The sequence below is a fragment of the Gambusia affinis genome, linkage group LG18 (genome assembly GCF_019740435.1).
Source record: "Gambusia affinis linkage group LG18, SWU_Gaff_1.0, whole genome shotgun sequence".
NCBI lineage: Eukaryota > Metazoa > Chordata > Actinopteri > Cyprinodontiformes > Poeciliidae > Gambusia > Gambusia affinis.
Window position 1 is genome coordinate 18,702,418 of NC_057885.1, and position 20,352 is coordinate 18,722,769.

The following is a 20,352-nucleotide window of genomic DNA, read 5'->3' on the forward strand; positions in this document are numbered from 1 at the left end:
AGATTGTTAAAAGTTCATTAAAAAGTCTTTGGCATTTTTGGAGGTTATTCTAAGATGGTGGAGGTCTGCTTTACTCTTATGCGGAGTAGCCTTGTAGCTTCAGTCTGTGGGATCAGCTAATGTGGAATTCAGGTAAATTAGGTGGCTGAAATTACTTTTGAATGTCAGAAACTACTTCTTCAAAGAAATATGAGACACAGGCTTATCCAAATCAGATCAAAAGCAGTAAGCAAAACAAAAGGAAAAATTGCTCTGGGAAGTCAATTTATTACCAGCACTGTGTTTCTGCAGGTTGGTGCTAAGCAGCTTTTAAACAAGCAGGTTTCTATTTTTTTTTGGGAAAATGTTGTGATCACTTTCTTTTCAATAAAACTGAGGAAAGGAGTTATGCTCATCCAGGCAGAAAAAGTGGTTGAAACTGCACAGAGTTGAGAAATGCTACAACATTTCTGCACCTCAACCTTTTAAGAATATTACTGGTTTGATGCTGCATTTCAAAGAATAAACTTACTTTTTATCTAATAAAAATACCTTTAATAAAATTCCTTACATTTTGAGCTATGCCTCAATTTAAAACATTTGTTGCTTTCCCTGATTTACAGTATTAATCAAGCAGCTTTTTCAAGGGTTTAAACCCTAACACACATTTCATAGTTTATAAAATGTTCAAAAATTTTGTGGTTCATGCCTCTTTGATCTCTTCATTAAGGTTTTTATGAAGCTTAAGAGTTTCTATAAACCCGCTTTTGTAAGTTATGCGTGTAAGTCTGTTGCTTTTAAAGACATATATACTGTTACATCTTCACAACATGCAATGCAATCAAAAGGCTCTTAAATCCCCTTTCATGCTTCAGTTAAGTTTACCATTTTGAGATAATAAGAGAAAATCGAGACAATACTTGAAATGCAGGCTGTAGTTGGTATCAATAAGCAAAAACAAGCCGAAGTTACCTAAAGATCTAATTAGGGTGAAGAAAGGCTGCCTATGTGGCATTTTTCTCTCTAATCTTACAGATTCTAACCCTTTTTGAATTAAATAAAATCCACAATTTCTCTTGCTTTGGTTTTCTTTCAGTTTTCTGGTGGAACATCTTATTTATGTTGGCAGATTTTAAACCAAACAAGTTAAAATAAAATGTTGACAGTTTGCAAAAAATTTCTGAATGGGGCTGCGTACATGAAACATGTCCTAGTCAAAGTAAGAGAACAATGTTTTTGAACAAGCACAATAACAGAATTGTAAGAAACCTTCTCTTTACATTATCATTCAAAATGTTTATGTTTATGACGGTGACCCTTCAAGCTGATTGAACAGGGTGACATTTATGGCAAAATTCAGTTAAAAACAAGCATCAAACTCCTGATGAAAAAATAACCTTTGCTACACCTAACCATGCATTTTGATAAACTGATTAACTAATTAATGTTGATGTTTCTCAAAGGAGTTGAAATGCGTGACCAGGTGATGGCTAGTGTGTGTGTTTGTCGTGGTTTTTAGAGCAGCCGTCCGAGCACCACTCCCTCTCTGCTCCTGGCTTCTCCTCTGAGGATCTCCAGGAAGCCCAGTTTGGTTAAGAACTCCAGCCTCTGATGATCTGTGGGCTGCACCTCACAGAAGACACCCTGAGAACCTGGACACACATACACACACCCACACACAAGAAACATCCATCAGCCTTTTCTCTGCACATAAAATTAACTGCAGCCTCCCCATAGAAAACAGCACAGTGAAACGTTCTTCTAAATATGTTAGAATGCAATCTGTAATGCACTGGAGACATATTCACATCCTACAAGCTGTTTCATGTTCTGTAATGTTACAATAAAAAAATTCAAATGTATTTTTACTAGAATTTTAAGTGACACACAACACAAAATAGCGGAAAAGAATACACCCTTGTTAATATTGCAAGAAAAATATGAAAAGTGAGGAGTTTATCTGTAGTCATCAAATGTGGCAGTGCAGCAATTTTGATATCTGGATGTGCAAAGCTGGTAGAAACATATGGAAATGCATCTGTATTTGTTGGTGGCTCTACAAAGCATCTTGACTCGGGTGGATTGAACAAAAATTCACACCACAGTTCACAATTATGCTATTCTTTTACTTTGATCTATTGCATTAAGCCACAACAAAATACATTAAAGTCTGTATTTGTCGATGCGTTTGACTTACATGAATGCTTTTGCAATGCGCTGTTACTTAAAAGAAGTGAATAGATCTAAAGAGGTTTGCATTTTTGCGTTTTACCAAACATCTGGTTCTGGGGATGCAGAGCAGACCAGAACCAAATGAGGAGAAGCAGCATTCAGCATCTATGCACCACAAATCTGGAACAAACTTCCAGAAAACTGTAAAACAGCTGAAACACTGACTTCCTTTAAATCTCTACTAAAAACCCACCTGTTTAGGATTGCATTTAAAACGTAATCAATTACAAATGATGGAACTTGACTCAATGTCGTGTTTTGATTGTTGATTCTATGTTGCATTGTGTTTGTGTCTGATATGATGTAAAGCACTTTGAAATGCCTTGCTGCTGAAATGTGCTATACAAATAAAATTTAATTTGATTTTGATTTGATCATAGAGGAACTGGATGTGGCTGTTATCTAACCGTTGGCCTTGAGCGCAGTGAGAAGGGCGGTGAGCAGGGTTCGGCTGACGCTGACGTCCACCAGCTCGGGCAGAGCGTCCAGTCGCAGCTGAGAGGGGAAGTGGTAGAGGAGCGAGTCCGGGTACTCACCCTGGTCCTCCTCCATCAATTTTACCAAGTCCTGCACAGAGGGCAGCAGACACAAAGATTATCTTTTATTCTGGATGATGGAAAGATGTTGAACAGTCACAACATCTGTGGAAGAAGATGAGGACCACTGAAAAAAAATTCTTAATTTTTTCTTCAGAATTTTGACTTTCTTATCAGAATATCTGAGATTAAAATCAAAGTTCTAAGAAAGTCAGAATTCTGTGAAAAAAAAGTCAGATTTTTTTCCAGTGGCTCTAATAATCTTCAGTAAACATTTTACAGAAATTAGAATGTGGAAAACCAGCTTTTCATTTGATCATTGACTTTCTGCTTTACAAATCTATGAAACACTTCACTTTGAAATTCATCCAGTGTTGGATTTTTCCCACCTTTTTCTGTTTCTGTTCACATGCAGCATAGAACCCAAACACGGGGAAGTAAAAACAATTTGGAAGGACTTACTGCTCTGATGACCAGTAAAACAGGTTATCAGAGCCTTTTCAACTCCTTCCGCCACCTAACAATAAATCATTAGGCAGAAAGAAAACTCGTCCTGTCTTCAAACATGAGTAAGCTGTAAAAATGGCAGTAGTCCAAAAGTTTGACTGTTGGCACGCACCATGACTCATTAAGCAGAAAAAAATAAATCAACCACAGATTGTCTCGGTCTGACTGTGTCTGCTGCTCATCAGAGTCGTGGACTGATTCGTTGCCAGAGATTGTTTGTTCTCTGTTGTTGTAACTTTGTGTTACGCAACAACTTTTAACAAATATACCTGAATACAAGGTGCTTTACCATAATGAAAGATGAATGTTCTGCTCAGTGTGAGCAGCATGGCCAGCTTATGCTAGAACATGCTAATGTTACGGCCCAAGGCCTTTCCTTTGGGTTAATATTCCTATTTCTGATTGGTTCTGATTGGAAGTGGAGGCAGCTGGCCAGTGTCTCCAGAATGACATCACATCCAGCTTAAGATGCACAGTGTTTTTCTCACTCCAGCTCATTCCTCTGTCTTTCTGCCACCCTCTTCCCTTTCTACCTCTCCTCCTTACCCAGTTATGATTTTTGTTAAATAAATCCCACTTTAAGTTATCCCATGCGTTGCTTCCTTTTGATTTGTTATGGTACTAGAGCCAGACCATAACACTAACATGAGGCATCCCAAATGCCAAAAAATGAATGTGTTTTTGTGCGTCTTCTTAGTGAGTAATTAATCTTTGACAGGATGGGCCCAGATGGTGCAACAGCAGGTACCAATAACTAAACATTTGTGTGCATGATTCTGCATGTTCTGTGTTCTGTTTGTTAAAATGAAACACACAAGTAGCTCCTCTGCCCAGTTTTAACATATTCACCTGTGTGTTTGAGTGTGTGCTGCTCCCTTTGGGTGGGTATTTATCTCTCATGGCAGGAATCCAGCTGGCCTGGCATCGCTTCGCGAAGGAGCGGACGTCTAGGATGCCCAGCACGCAGCCACAGATGCCGAGCTCGTCTTCCAGGATGAAGCTATACTCGGGGCTCAGCGCCAGACATGGGCCAAGGCATCTAGGAGGTGAGAAAAGGTATTATTAATAAAAATGCATTAATTCTCTTTATGCTACACACCAGTTCAGTTCAAGAAATTTAAGAAGTTTTAAATGTGGAATGGTTGTTGGTCCAAAAAAAGGCGAAAATATCCAGGCTGGAGATTTGTAGATGAAAATGCTTTGTTACTGTCAAGAGATCAGAGGGGAATGAGCAAAAAGACATCTGCAGCATATGTACATCACCACTAGTTACAACCAAGATATGCAGAATACAAGTGCATATGTTGTATGCACTTGTATTCTGCAAGTACACAGCCAATCTGTGTACTTAAAGCATCTGGTAAATGTAAACAAGTAAAGAAAGCAAACTAAAAAAGGGGGATTTTAAATTTTAAGATTCATAACAGGCTGACAAACCTGTCTCCAACGACATCTGGATGAGCCATGGTGGACTCCTGGCCGCCCTGAGTCCTCAGGTGAAGCTGACGGACCATTCGGTACAGCTCCACCTACGAGCACATGTCCCTCAAAATATAATCACAATGCTTTTCTTGTCAGCCTGGTTAATATTTCAAAGAGCACTGAAAGAGCTCGAGTATACAAGTCTATTCACATACTTTTCTTTGTGTATTTCCAACAAAGAAGAAATAAGTTGAGATGGCTGCAAATAATTTTAGAATGTAAATTTGTAATGTAAATTTCCTTAGTCTTGTTTGAACTAAATATCTTTACAAATCACTTTGTTTTTTTCAGTCATTGTGTCTCTGCTTCAACACACCTGAGTTTTTTTTTTTTTTTTTTTTTTTTTTTTTTTTTTTTTTAAACAGGTCATTAGCAGGATATGACAACAAACTAAGGAAGTATGTAAGTAATTTTAATCAGGTGTTCTGGACCAGGGACGCATCTGAAAGTTGCAGAACCAAAGTTAAGTTTTGAAAACATATTTATTACATTAATTGAGTGTTGCTTACTTTCTGCTTAGTAGTGAAAACAATAACTCATCTCCTACCTTGTCTTTGCTGTGATAGGGCCTGATGTTGTAGAGACGAGAGGTAGGAAAGAGAGGAGGGGGATGAGTGAAAAGTTCACTGCTGCTGCCTATCGGGAGGAGCATCTGTTCACACAACGACAAACACACACAACAGTAGGAAGGCTTTAGGACTTAACTTGAAAAAGATGAATGCTGAATGACTAAGAAATAAGACAGTAGACAAAAATCGATAAAGCTACCTGCACCTCCCCAGACACCCCCCCTTTGAACACCCATGGCTCTGAGTCCACTCCCAGCAGCTCTGCTCCTGTGGATTTCCCACACCCTGGAAAAAAACAAGTGAACAACGTTCTTCATTCAACCCATCAGGTTAGGACTCTGAAATACATGAAGGTTTATCAGTAAGTGCTGCAGACATTGCAAAACGTGAATAAACATTCTGATTTTACAGTTTATTTTAGCATCAATGCGTGTCATCTTTTGAATGACTTTATTATTTTCCGTTATGGAGTAATTTTGACTTGGTTTGATCTGGAATTGAATTTACAGGCTTATCCTTTCCTGTCCTAAGTGTTTCACATTTCTTCTCCAACAGTTGCTTCTCAAAGGTTGTTGCTAATATCTTCACACCTTGGCATATTGAAACCACCCAAATGGGGATATGATTTATGTTTCTTAAACTTTTAAAGCAAACGTGACGTATTGGTTCTCAGTGAGCCACAATCTGCACAAATCCATCAGTGTTTTCTGTAAGAATGACAGCTGACTGTTTAACATGCAGAGAAACATTTATGCCTACTCACAGTGAAAACAGTTCCTCCAGGAGGCGAGGTTTGAGCCGTCATTCAGCACTCGCCCATCTGAGGGCAACAAAAATAAAATGTCATTCAAGTATGACGACAGCTCTGTGTGGAGTGAAAGAATGCTGTCAGTGTACAGCAGGTGTTTTAGCTTGCAAAATGCAAGCTGCACAATGGCTTTACACACGAGCATTACATAAACTAGTACTATGTGGTAACCGCTCAATGACATTTCATAGTGTTTTAAATAATTACTGTAAACATTCACATGGCTATAGAGGGACAAAGATGAGCCGAAAGTTTAGGGGGAATTTAAAATACAGTAATTAAAAAAAAGATTAAATGCATAATTAATACAGAATAAATATAGCACAAAATCTATAAAATAAAAAGTCTTTCAGGGTTTGTCTATTTTAATTGTGTATTTATTTGTTTATTTAGCAGATCAGTTCTACATATCAGAGCTAACGGTGACGAGAAGCAGCGACAGTTCAGCCTGTGCTAAAATATATGAATTACTTCAATAACTACTGAAATAGTATAATAGAAGAGAAACTTTCATTTTTCAATCTGAAACAACTACCAACAAATATATGTAATTTATTTCTTTGAGTAAAATAAACTGATAATGATCAATGGTTTTATATACAAAGAATATTATATAGTATAATTTTATTGAATAGAGATAAATTTGGTGTAAGAATAATAAAAAAATCCATCAAGGAATGTAGTTTGAGGCTTAACGATTGAATGATGGTAGTAACTACAGACAATGTCTGCTGCTCTATTTTATTACTTTCATTTTTATTACTAATTTCCCCATTGTAAGATGAAAAGCATTATTCTTTTCTTTTCTCTCCTGTTCTAAGCTTGTATTCATAACCCTCCATGTGAACTCACCCAGCCAGCATATGAAGGCTTTTGCCACCAGAGCTGTGTTCCTCAGGTCCCACACATAAGGGTAAAGGTCATAGAGCACAGCCCTGTTAGCCCCGCCCACTACGCTGCAGTGAAGCTGAGCTATGTCTTCGCACAGAGACAGGAATCTGGAGGCCCGCCCACGCCACTCATCAACCTGAGGACAAAAGCAAGCATTCAGATATTTAACTGTGATGACCTCCATGTCAGAAATCATTTTTGACGAAAGAAAGGAAAACCTTCTGAGGCTGCGTCTTCTTGCTGTTTGCACCGACCAGGTGGCAGTTTGATTTTAGCCAGGTCAGGTCCTGCAGCAGCTTCTGCGCCGCAGGGCCGTGTTCATGGGGGAGGTAATGGAGACCAACGAGCAACCGCACCTGGGCCTCGCTCAGTAAGCCCTTCCCGCCACAGAGCCCGCGACCCGGCGCCTGCTGTGCCCGGCCGCCACCCGGAGGCGCTCCCGACCTCGATCCTGGAAGTTGCTGACTTGATTGGTGTGACCTCTTTTTTTCCCCTTCTCGCCCCTCTCTCTCCGCTTTGCCCATAGGAGGGGATGAGGGTGGAGAGCTGGAATTGAGTGGGAAGACTGGGAGTTTGGCCACAGGATGTGTGGCTCTGAAGGTGGAGGGACAGTCAGACCTGTCAGAAGTTTTGGAACGCGATGATGAGACAGAGGCCCGATGTTCTGCTCTTGTGCTCTGCCGACCTGAAATATTAGTTCAAACTACACTGTGAGAACTTTCAGAGTTCAGATTTGGTAAAATGTGACTTATTTAATATCAGAGGAAAGCATTATTACAGTGGTGCATAAGCATAATTGTTTATATAATCTTTACCTGCTTGCAGAGGCTGATTAAGTTCTTCCATCCAGTCATGAAGTGCAGCAGTTAAAGCTCTATCTGGACAGTATCCACACTCCTCATCTGAAATATATAATATAACTTTTCTTAAATGAACTGAAAATTAGGCCAAAAAGTCCTCATTTCTATTTCTGTTACTGAAACCAGTGGAGTTTTTGATACCTTTGACTTGAAATGGTTTTAAAAGTTACTTTAATCAAACTGTGATGAGTTTAAAAGGTACTTTAATTAAACTGTGATGATCAATTTTCTTCTGTTTCTTATAATAATTCGGAATCAGATAAAAGTAATGTTGCTCATGGAGTTCCAGAAGGACCATTTTTTGGTCCCCTGTTGTATTTTTACATGAAAGCTTTCATTAAGCGCTGTCTACTCTTAAATTAATACCTAATGTCACTAGTGCATTTTTAAAAAAAATCTCTACATAAATGTTTTATTCTTATGTTTATAATTTATTTATTTTTTTAAATAATGTTAATCACATTCTTTAACACATTGAGTTACAAATGTATGCTATTTACTGAATGAACAAAGTTAACCTGAGCTTGCTTTAACAATGTGTGCATAATCGCCTTAATTTATGGAATACTTTGTGCCTGGAGCGGCCAAACTCTGAAACTTCCAGCCGTAGATTATCAGCAAACCTTCATGTGAGAATTTCCTTTTCATTTAGTATTACGATTCAAGGTGTTCATCATTCTTATACCTTTCAAAGGAATTGATTGCACCAGAATCCACCTCATTTTCTCCATACAAAGGGACCTTACTCTCTCCTCATTTTTTCTCATTATCATGCTGCACAGCTACCCTGCGCCGCCTCCACACACCCCACAGAGAGCAGAACTTCACACACTTCAGTGCTTCTCAGCTGCTTTTGTTTTCAACATTTCAATGCAGTTGAAGAGGATAAAAACTCCAATATAGATAGAGGGAGAGAGAGTGCTACAATGTCATTATTTAACCTTAATTTCTGGAATTAAGGTTAAACAAATGGCCACACAAGCCATGGCAATTTTATAAAGGCAATGGCTTGTGTGGCCATTATAAAATGCATCCATTCTGGAATTTGGTTTCAAAAATAATCATTCCTGGTTTCTCAGGATGCAGAATGCATGGGGATACAGTCTAAATGACAAAAATCTTATGCAGTTACACCTAAAATCATGCCCATGTGCATGGGGCCTTATTTGTGCCTGGTGGTCAAAATGACCCCAGGAATATTAGAATATTAGACAATTATGATTAAGAAGTGACTGTTTATTAATGCGGTCTGGCAGAGTTAATATTGCCTTATAAACAAAATGAAATCTGCCCTCACCTTTTACATAGTCTGTTTCAGCTCTGTGCCAGCTTCCCAGAGTATGCAGTGGGATGTAGTTGGCTTCAAATTCGCAGTTAGGATTGAGCAGCAGACCCCTCAGGTGGTTTCTTAGCTGAGGGTCACGACCCTTGAAAGGCCCCAGGAAAAGACGTCGGGTATCATAGTCGTTGGCGTGCAGGTTGTCCCAGATCAGCGGTGGCCGCTGGAGGACGGACTCCAACTCAGCAAGAGAGTCTAAGGACAGTTTCCTGGAAATAACTTTGCTGCCTGTGGGACACAGTGATGGATGAAAACATCCGAGGAAGAAAACTGGTCACATTGGATTAACATCTTTCTCTAAATCAATGTTAAGAGTCCATTTAAAATGTTAGATTATTAGATAAACAGATTAAAAAAAACCATCTGAACACAAAAAGATCTCAGCTGGTTCACTTACAGACGCAACAGAAGTTAGTGATGTTGGTACAGAAGTTGATCTATTTACCAAATGTTCAGTCAAAAATTAACCCAGTTTGATGGGTTGCGTGCATACCTACAAGGTGAGACTCACTGGAGTACTTTAGCTTTATTGCATTTTGGGAGAAAGCTTATTTACTTAAAACAACTAGCATTTTAGCTGCAAAGTACTTGGTGAAAGTTGTGCTATTAGTGTTCAACATTCACACTTTCTCTAAAATATTAGTCATGTCAATTGAGATATGTGACATTTTATGCACATATACTGAGTAAGAATTTTGTTACTCAGATCTAATTGTGAAAAAATTTAATTTAAACAAAAACATCATTTATTTGACCATATACAGGCTAAGGGGAGTTTTTCATTACCACTCTGGAAGAAAATGACTTATTTTAGTAATTTTTGTTGCTATACACACATCTTTGAAAGGCTCATTAATACATGTTATATCTCCTATTATTTTTATGCTGACACACAGATTTGTGGCTCTTTCAAGAACACTAATTTTGTTAGACTGTCTGAATTACTTGAAGGACTAAAATAAAATAGAAGAAAATACAAGATGGTTAAAAATATCTCTCTTCAACTGATCTCTGACCAGACAAAGTGCCTCATCTTTCCCCCGGAGTGGACGGTTTCATCTGATCGGGCAATAAATTGGACATTTGAACTCTGCTGTAACCTAATATGCTGAGTTAAACTCATAACCAACCCAGGGCTGTATGAGTCCATAATTGACTCTGGACTGGGTCAGAAAAATAACCTAAATTAGGTTATTCTTTGTGTAAACATAAAGTGCTTGTTTTAGGAGATTGATTTGCCAAAATGTTTTTTTAAATAAATCTGTTGTGGGAGAAAGATGTTTCCTCAAGGGAAACAGGAGACAATTGCTTGTTCACAAAACAGCAACTTTGCATATTTTCTTCAGCAGCTCTGATGCATATTTTATGCAGACAGGTCAGCTGGGTGTCTTTTAGCAGAAAATCCTCCGGGAAGCATTTCTCTTCCATAACAACTCACTAGCACCGTGTTTCACAGCCTCTGCTAATTTCCAAGTGTTTACAGATTCTAATGAACAATATCATGATAAACAATGCTAGATCTGTTTAACAATTAGAGAGGGAGCTCCTTTATCCTTGAAGTTGCATGACATAACTTCATCATGCCTTTGGCAATGATTGAACAATCCAAACAAACATCACAGAGAAGACACACGCCTGAATACATAAAAGTTTTATCAGCAAGATGCCTGTAGGCCCAGTAAACAAACCAAAACCAAATGTTTTCTTGAACATAAATAAAAGCAACAATACAATAACAATGTGATATTTTAGCAATCTTTTTTAGCTCCTGATGTTGAAACACACAGAGAAACACCAAAAGTGAAGAAGTGATCTAGAAGCAAGTGGGTGATCAATCCTGTGCTTCTATTGTACTTTCATACGAACGTGGGTGGATGTGCACCTAAACAGTTTCATGGTTGGTGGAGGAGGCTGAGTGGGTTTGTGCAAAATCTAATTTGCATCCGTGCGTGCTGAGATGTGCTTTTATTAGCACATTTATTAGGCAAGATGCATTTCGAATAAAGGACACACCAGGTATATTTCTAAATCAGGGAACCAAAGAGCTCTGTAAAGGCAAAGGCAAATATTCTGAAGTTGGGATATAATTAATTATATTTCACATAATTATTGCAGTAGAAGCCATTTGTTAAAACTTAATGAAATATATTTGTCCTATTTAATGTTTGTTGTGAATGACTTATACTAACAAACAAACGAGGTAATTAGTCCAAGTTTGTTGTTTATTGAACGTTTAGAAACTACTGATGCACCACAGCAAAGGTAAACAAAGGTAAAATAACCCGAACAAGTGATCAACTCAAAACCACTCCTACCTTTTTACTCTCTCTCTCTTTGTCGATTTTGCACACCCGTTGCCGTGCCAACTGCCTGCGCCCCAGAAGCCCAGCAGGGATTACATTATAAACATAACATTCAGTCCGTTATGATATCAGGCTTCCAGGCTTGATATTTATTTCTCGATTATTAACAAGCCTCTCATGGACACAACGACGGTTGAGTAGCTAATTTAAACTCCTGCTCTGCTCGTCAATTGGTCTTTGAGTCGCCTTTTTTTGTTAATGGAACCGAAACGCACTGAATTGGGCAACACCTTGTTGAAAGATTACTAATTTGTTGATTTTTATTATTATTATTATTATTATTATTATTATTATTATTATTATTATTATTATTATTATTAATTGAAGCAGAAAATATTTAGGATCTTAGTGAATATTTTTAATAAGCCTGTCAGAAGAGGAAGTGCTGGTCTCAGCATCCTGGCGGCGTTCAGTTTGTCACCCACTGCCGAGATCGACTCACAACCTTCCCGCGATCGATCGGTCGATCGACATATTGAGCACCCCTGTTCTAAATTCTAGAAGGAAGACAGATTATGCAACTTTTAAGAGCATTTTCATTGATTTTTGTTTTACCTGTCCATATCACTGTTATGTTAGGTAGTAGGTCCTCGCCAACTGTTTGTAGGTAGGGAGATTTTGACACACTTGGGGAGCACAGAGAACCGCAGTACTCTAAGTATAAAAGAAAGAGGAAATAATGTTTCGTTCAACAAAACATAGAGTTTTATGCAGACTTCAGTTTTACCTGTAGGGCAGAAAAGGAAGACAGGTGGCTCCCCCAAGAAGCGATAAATCTCATTAGTTACTGTGACCTGAGCGTGGGCAAATGAAGTGAAGGCCTCGCTGTCGGCCTGGCACATGGAGTGATCGATGTCGTCAAAGAGGATGGCAAACGCCTGGCACCCCAGGTCTGATACCTGGCAGAGAGAAACAAAGGAGGATCAGTAAGGGGGATGCAACACGCAGGCGTGTTTCTGATATATTTTAGAGAGCGTAACGTGCCTGTTTCAACTTCCGTTTGAGCAGCGCCAGGTCACAGGAAGAAGAGAAGACAATATCCTGACCAGGGGAGAGAGCGTAAACAAACCTCAGACCCCGGGACTGAGCTTCCACTATAAGAGTACGCAACTGAGCTGTGAAAAGAAGAAGAGCAAGTCATAAGTATGATGGCCTCAATTTAGTAGGCTAAATTGGTAGAGAAGGAACTATGTGCGATTAGTCTTAAAAGTAATTAACTGTAAAGTAGTTATTACATGAGCACCATCATGGAAGGATACAGTGAATGTACAAACCTTCCTCTTCGGGAGAATAGACTTCCCTCCACAGCAGCCTGTGCTTCAGATCATCTTTGGGGCCGTACAGGTAGGTGTTCAACCCCCACAGCTGCATCCTGAGGGAGATGGAGAAAGGTGAAATATGTTTCTCAGTGATGCACAAAAGAAAGACAAAAGAGAGGTAATTTAAATCATTTCAAGAAGTTGGCAAACATCAGTCATTTACAAAGACGCACCGATGAGAATTTTATGTTTGGTTATTCCCTGAAATGAACAACAGACTTGTCAAAAAAATTAGTCTCCTATTAAATAGCTGCTTACATCTCCTGTGATTCCTCTAACTTTATTAAATAGATACTTAATCATGTTCTGATTCATTTACTGGAAAAGAAAATGATTGATCAGAAGGTAAATGACAGAAATTAACCCTGTTTTACACAATAACAGATATCTGCAAAAATATGTGTTCTGGGGAAATAATTAAACACATTAACCATTAATAAATTGGTTCTTTTTACACAGACCAGTCAGGGGAAAACTTTCTCCAGTCTTCATCTTCAACTGTGAAATGTTTGAGGGGTTTCCTGCATGTGGAGCCTGTTGGCCGTCTCCCCACAACATCTGAGTGAGATCAAGATCAGAGCTTTGACTTCTCTCAGTCCTCATGCTGTCCTTGTTGGATTTATAAATAGGTATAGAGTCATTGTCATTTTGCATTGTCTAGTTTGGCTTCTTTTCTTGTTTTTCTTTTTGCTGACACGCGGTAAAAGTCATTCATTCAACCAGATCCTGACCAGCTGACCAGATCCTAGTAAAGCAACAACTCCTCAAACTGACACTTCCACCTCCATGCTTTACAGTTGGAATGAAGTTATTTTCCTCCATTACTGTACTAGGTTCACACCAAAACACGGCTCCTGTTCAGTGATCTTAATTCAATTTTAGACTTTTACGTGAAAAACACGAGAAAAACTCAAGCAAATTGTACTCTGGCTTTTATGCTTTTTCACAGAGCCAAAGTTTCCTCTTTGCACACCGTCAATGAAAATTAAACTTGTGCAAACTTATTCTGCTTGTACAAGAATGAAATGTCATGTCAGCAGTAGCAAGAGACTGCTGTAGGTGCTGTGGTGACATTTTGGGGTTTCAGAGATTTATTCTAGCATCTTGTGGCCTCTTGAGGTGATTATGTTGGGATGGCTAGACTGAGGCATGCTTGTAGATTATCCTCCTGATAGTGGAACAGATCATTTTAAGTTCTGTTTAGACTCCATTTAAACCCATTTGGAGACTCATAATTTACTTTTCATCTATATTACTTACTGTATTGTTAACTTTGAAAATGAATATCCACATTTTCAGATTCATAAAAAAGAGCTTTTACAAAGTCAAATGAACAAATGTTTCCCAAGACTGTTTATACTGAAATCAAAAATAATATTAAGTCTTCTTCCCTCTCTAATAAGTACCCACATCAAAACGACCAGGCAGCCTTGGTGTACTAACTGATAATGTAAATTATGTTTCTTTTTTGCGATTCTGACCAACCTAACAGAGCCGATAAACTACAAATCATGTGATTCTATTTCAAGCCAATTTTGCTGCATCGTTGCTTTGACTTGCAGACCCAAAACCAATTTACTATAACATTCATCACACAACCTTTATTTAGCTTTTTTAAACATATTCTATGCATATCCATCTTCTCCAACCTTTACATCTTCTCTTTGTCAGATATAACTCAATGTTTGGTGCTGACAGGGAGGACAGTAGGAGCAGAAAAAGACAACTGTAAAAATCGTCATAAAAACAGATTAACTGTCTCTATTGCGAGATCACAAGGCTGCATCATTTATAGGAAACAAGCTCCTGAATTATAAATAGAGAATAGTACTAGAAATAAAACTGAATCTGCATCAGTGCCCATTCATATACTTCGACATGTTTGTGTTCCTGCTCATTTATGGAAGGGAAGTGATCTCATTTTTCACTTCCTGGACAGATGGCACGTACAGTAAGTCGCCTCCACAAAGTGCCAACCTACATACCAACATGCAATGAGACTAACACACATATTGGGTATAAATCTGCAGCACCACTCTGCCAAAGCTATAAACCACAAAGCAACTGTTTCTGCACCCCACATGAGAACCCTAAATAAAACGTCTCTATTAATAAATTTGGAACCCACACACTCAGCTGTTGGTGCAGTATCTTCATAACAAAGTGACTGTTTAGCAAAGTTGTGCAAACTACAGACACGTTTTAAATTTAAACTCTGTAAAGCAGAATTCTTAAGACTTAATCCCAGCTGCATGCTGTGTGCTATGAAGACAAACTGCAAATAGAATCAAACAATTGACTAATTATTTTTGCTTAGGGAAGCAGAGGTACGCTCTCCAGGCTATTATTAGATACCAAGCTATAAAACTGTGTCCAAGCTTTCAGTAAGGATTTAGGATTTAATCTTAAAGGTAGGACCAGCGAGGCATGAAGAATTAATTGGTTCCCTTCAAACTACACAGAATACACGAGGGTAATGAGAGAGCATGAAAATCCCTCATCTTTAATTAATGCATAAATTTACAGCATGTTTGAGGCACTTCTCTCATTGTTTACTTATGTGGTTGTTTCTCCTTACATGATTGCCGATGCTTCTTTCTTAATAACACTTTGCGTTTGTGTTGCATAGGGAGCTGAGTCATGCACAGCTTTGTTCTCATTGTGAGGAAGCTGCTAATGAAAAAATGTTTTGCAACTCAATAGGGAGTGCAGTTACTTTCCTTGGCTGAGACTCAAATTAAATTGAAGGGCTAAACCTGTCTTGTTCCCCATTGTGTGTTGGACGAGAGATATAGCAAAAAATAGCAGCCATTGAGGGCTGGAGTTTGATCCTTGTGGTTCAGAGCAAAATGTATTATTAGCATGGCCCAGTCAAAGTCCAGACTGAAATTCAAACATGAACACAATACAAACAAATAGGTCATGATCCGGTTTAAACATACTGTCACACAAACGGTTGAAACGCAGCATTTTGAAATGTCTTGAGAAAATATTCAACAGACAACAAGTATGTTCTTACCACTGGAAGAGAACTTTCCTCTGATCCATAGACCAGGGTCGACCATAGAAACCTAAAGGAAAAATAATTATATAATGAGTACAGACACACAAAAACCATTGCTGTGTTTACCTGCTCATTGGTAACATTAGAAATTAGTTATGTTAGCCCATTTTTTGTATTGAAAACTAACTCATTTTGCTGACTGAACCAACCATGTTGCATTAACTTAATGCAGGCCTGCACTGCTCCATATTTGACTAAGTACTGGGTGACCACAATAATTAAAATTGGCTCAGATCAGGTTGTTTTTAATCCACCACTTCTAAACTGTTTCATTTTCATATTTCACAGTGTTGTTATCCACAGTGAACTGATTCCGCCATTGACATGAACTGAAGATCACTCAGCAATGAGTACATTATCTAAATTAGACATAAAAAGCCCAATTACAATTTGGAAATGCAAACAAGGACAAAAGTCTTCATTTTTGGAGCTATAGTGACCAGAAAGTGAAACTAAAGTGTCTGGCCGTTTGTTCAAGATTAGGCAGAAGCTTACAAGCCTAATAACCCCATCAAAACATCAAAATCTTTACTGTTATCATAAACTTTAGGGAAATTTTGAAACAAGATCTGTCTTAGGTATAAATGGGCGTTCCAAATGGACAATCACCTTAAGTATATACAGCGAGTTGAATATACAAATGGCCTTAAGAACAACAAGATCAAAGTTCTGGAGTGACCATCACAAAGTCCTGATCTCAAATATCAAGAAAAATAGGTGGGCAGGGTTACAAAGGTTTATACGATCTAGGCGGCCTACAAATTTAACTCTAGTTCTCCCAGAAGGAATGGGCCACAATTTTAGCAAAGCTTGAAAAGGAAACCAAGGTCTGCACCTTTAATCAATTCTCCTTGGACATATTAAAGACATCTTACTGCATGCATGTTTTTTGTTTTAAAATGTTACAAAGATTAAAGAGAAGTTCATTTTCTGCTGAAATAAAAACTGTTACCTCTAACACATTTGCAGCGCATTCTTCCTTCTTGACGGTGTTTGTGAATTAAAATAGAGGATTCACACAAATTAGTTTTTTTATGTTGGAAAATCACTAGAATGAAAGTTTGCATCAGAGTCCACAGGTGAGACCTCCAAAATTTTCCAAATAAACAAAGAACAGCTCAGTTTTTTAAAACTCATTACTGGCTGCTACAATGTAAAGCACAAAGTAAGGCAAAATGATTTGAGATCTTCCAGCACCCGCTTAGCCGTATCCCCACTGTATTGGTTTAGGCCTAATTTATCTACATGCACACACTCCATCACATTTTCTATTAATAGAAATGGGAGCATCCCCAGTGTCCCTACCAGTCTTGCATATTATTGAATACGTCTGCAGTGTGTGTATGAGTGCAAGTACAGTAAGTGGGTCAGAGCGACAAGTGAATAAAATGTAGTCCAGAGCACTTCCTTCTGCAAGCCATTGGGGAATTTCTTCATTATTGCTTTGGTGTGCATGTGTGTGATGTTTGACATTTCTAGATGTTAGTAAGACTAATAACAACCTCATGAGAAACCTTCTGAACGGTTTGGGGAAAACTAGGAAGTAGAGAATCTAACAAACAATTAGCTGCTGGACTGCACTGGAACGAAGAAGATTTAAGAAGATGTCTGTTGTGAATACTGAACTGGAATGGATTAAATGATACAGTATGTAGCTGGAATGATAGATACTTGAAACTAAAAGAAAAGCTGCCAAAGATGTGTTATTTAACAAACAGAATGCCAAAAAGTTTAAGAGAGAGATTTAGTTACTTACTGATTATTTTATTTGGTTTCCTGCATTCACATTAAAATTTAGAAATATTTTTTTTTTTTACTACTCATGCAGAACAATAACTGCAATTTAAATGAGCTGTTGTGTAAAGTTGGATTACTTTTTGTTTACCCTGTCATTGTTTCTCTTGTTTAATGTTTTGGGTTTTGCTTACAATATTGACCAGCATGTCAAAAATAAACCTTCATGGAAAATAATTCATTTTGAAAAACTTTTTTTAAGCACTGGAAGTACAAGTGTTTGTTGCAGACATATTCCTGATAAGCTATACAAAAATGAGAGCATTTCCCATATCTAGAAATTTGACACAAATGTAATGACACAAAACGTTGGACATGAAAAGAGTGAAATACACTGCTTCATGTAATTAACACACTAGAATTACTTTTTGTGCCTTTTATGATATGTTGACGTAATTTGATCACCAACAAAGATTTTTTTTGGATATGCAACTTTCAAAGACAATGTTTACTGTACCTGTGTGTCAATGGGACATTGTTGTTAAATATGGCAGAAATGTCACAATAATTTTACTCAAGCTCATGCAACACAGTGCAAACACTTTGTCTACGCTAATGAAGTCTCCATCACCTTAACATACCAGATGCCTAGAACAACATTTTTGGTTCATCTTGCTACTCATTCTCTGACCAGTTACTCAGGCCATTGTGTCATTTTTTATTTTATTTAACTAAAATTATTTTGTCTTATCTATCCAGACGTAGTCGAACCTGTGAATCCCCTGCCTTCTCTCACTTTGCTTATGTCTAATATATCTGCGTTATTCAAATATTTTTGGTTCAGTCAAAAATAGAAAAAGCTTTTTATCTGTGTCTAAAAATTGAGGCAATTTGCAACATCATAATTAACCAGGATTTATTCTAAAATTACCTTATATGCTGCTGGTTTGCGATAATTGCAATCTGTCGCACAATAAACAAGAATAATAGTAATTCTACATTACATTTTTCAAAATTATTATCATAATTCTCCTCTTGAGTCGTGTGTCCTCTTCACCTTCTTTGTTATCATCCCCCTCCTCCTCCTCCTCATCATCATCATCATCATGATGATAATTAACTGCCCACCATAACAGCAGCCTTCTTCCTCCTATACCCCCACACCATCTCTGTCATCATCTGTTACTGTCGTGTCATTCAAACTTCTTTTTATTCTCTTACCACCAGTCTCTTAATTTCCAGCCCCATCACATCATTTGCATTTCCATCATTTCTGTTTCATTTATCAGCATATCTGTCTTTATTTCCAGCAGCTGTGGCATAGTTCAAACAGATCTGATGCTTTCCGCTGCCTGCCTTTTTGATCTCCACTTCACTTGGCTGATGCCCACATCATCATTTGCCACAGACCTTTTCATCCAAGCTTATTCTTCCTTCATAAATATATTTATCAACACTCCCACGCCTATTTTACAGTAGCTCCAAACAATCGTTTTTATTGTAGTCCAGGTCACACTATTCTCTGTTCAAAATCAATACGCTCAGTATAGGAATAATATAAAAATCACATGATATATAGGAGGTCATTGATGAAGTCGGCCGCTCTCACCTTCCACCACTCCACAAAGGAACTGCTTCTCCTCCTCCATCCTGTCCGCGCCGTTGTCTCCCTCCGCTTCCTGTCGGCCTCTTAACGAGCGAGGGAAGATGTTTTCCCCGTCGATCAGCTCAGAGTCCGGGAATATTCTTCATGCTTACCATCGATATGCTTCCTCTTCTTCCTGTCCCTCTCCTCCTCCTCCTCCTCCTCACTGCACCGCCGGATGCTCCCGCGCTGCGTTCAGGTGCTCACGGGAAGCGGCAGCTTTAAAGCAACGGGAAGAGTCTGACAGTGGGCAATTACGCGTTTCTCAATAAGTATACCCCAAAATAACATCGAATAAAATTTAGCAACCGAGATGACCCATCTGGATATGTAATGTTTGGCCGTTGGAATGTTGATTTTTCATCTTGTTGTGAAAGGATGATATATATATATAAAAAAAAAGCAAATTTCCCGTTAACCTTAATTTAGAGAAGTCACCTGCGTAAAAAAAGATTGTGATCAAAATACCTGCTTTTAATTTTTTTTATTAATTATTCATTCAAATACCAGATGAAATCAAATCAAGTGTGAAGAATAAAAAAGAAGGACTTTTTTTCCAGGTACTCAGACTAAATTGTCATAGTATCATAAGATTTCCAGCTGGCATCTAATGTAAACTGCGAATTTCACCAAGCCAGTTTAATGATTCAGTGTTTCATTCCTGGGTAATTGTAGAGAAGGAAATGTACTAAATAAGATTTTTCCTTCATTTAACTCCTTTTGAACATGCTCAGCCTCAAAATATATATAGCCTATATATTTTTTCTTATAGAGATTGAAAAAAAGTGGAGATAGAAAAAAACACAAATTAATCACATAGTGTTTTTAAAATTGTTTTAGCAGTAAAAATTAAATGTTCCCACTTCCAGACCAAAAAGCACACATCCATATTTGCACCGAACCCTCCCTGGATCTGCGTGAAATGTTCCTGCTTGGCGCGCTTGACGGTGACGGTGTTCAGCAGCAGCAGTCAGTGGCAGACACGAACGACTGTGACAGTCACTATGCTGCCTAGAAAATTAAT

General features: G+C 38.1%; 1 protein-coding gene across 1 annotated transcript; it reads right to left on the reverse strand.

Annotated features, from left to right (window-relative positions):
* Positions 1 to 43: 43 nt before the first annotated feature.
* On the reverse strand, positions 44 to 19,492 carry si:dkey-183c6.8 (protein O-GlcNAcase). The gene is made up of 17 exons (XM_044097406.1): positions 19,293 to 19,492; positions 15,905 to 15,956; positions 12,841 to 12,938; positions 12,551 to 12,681; positions 12,294 to 12,465; positions 12,122 to 12,220; positions 9,162 to 9,431; positions 7,820 to 7,906; positions 7,223 to 7,689; positions 6,966 to 7,140; positions 6,069 to 6,125; positions 5,505 to 5,590; positions 5,284 to 5,388; positions 4,692 to 4,783; positions 4,104 to 4,293; positions 2,619 to 2,778; positions 44 to 1,631 (listed from the first exon to the last, which is right to left on the reverse strand). Exons 1-17 carry the CDS (start codon positions 19,330 to 19,332, stop codon positions 1,495 to 1,497), a joined length of 2,418 nt encoding a protein of 805 aa, XP_043953341.1. The 5' UTR covers positions 19,333 to 19,492; the 3' UTR covers positions 44 to 1,494.
* Between the last annotated feature and the right edge of the window lie 860 nt (positions 19,493 to 20,352).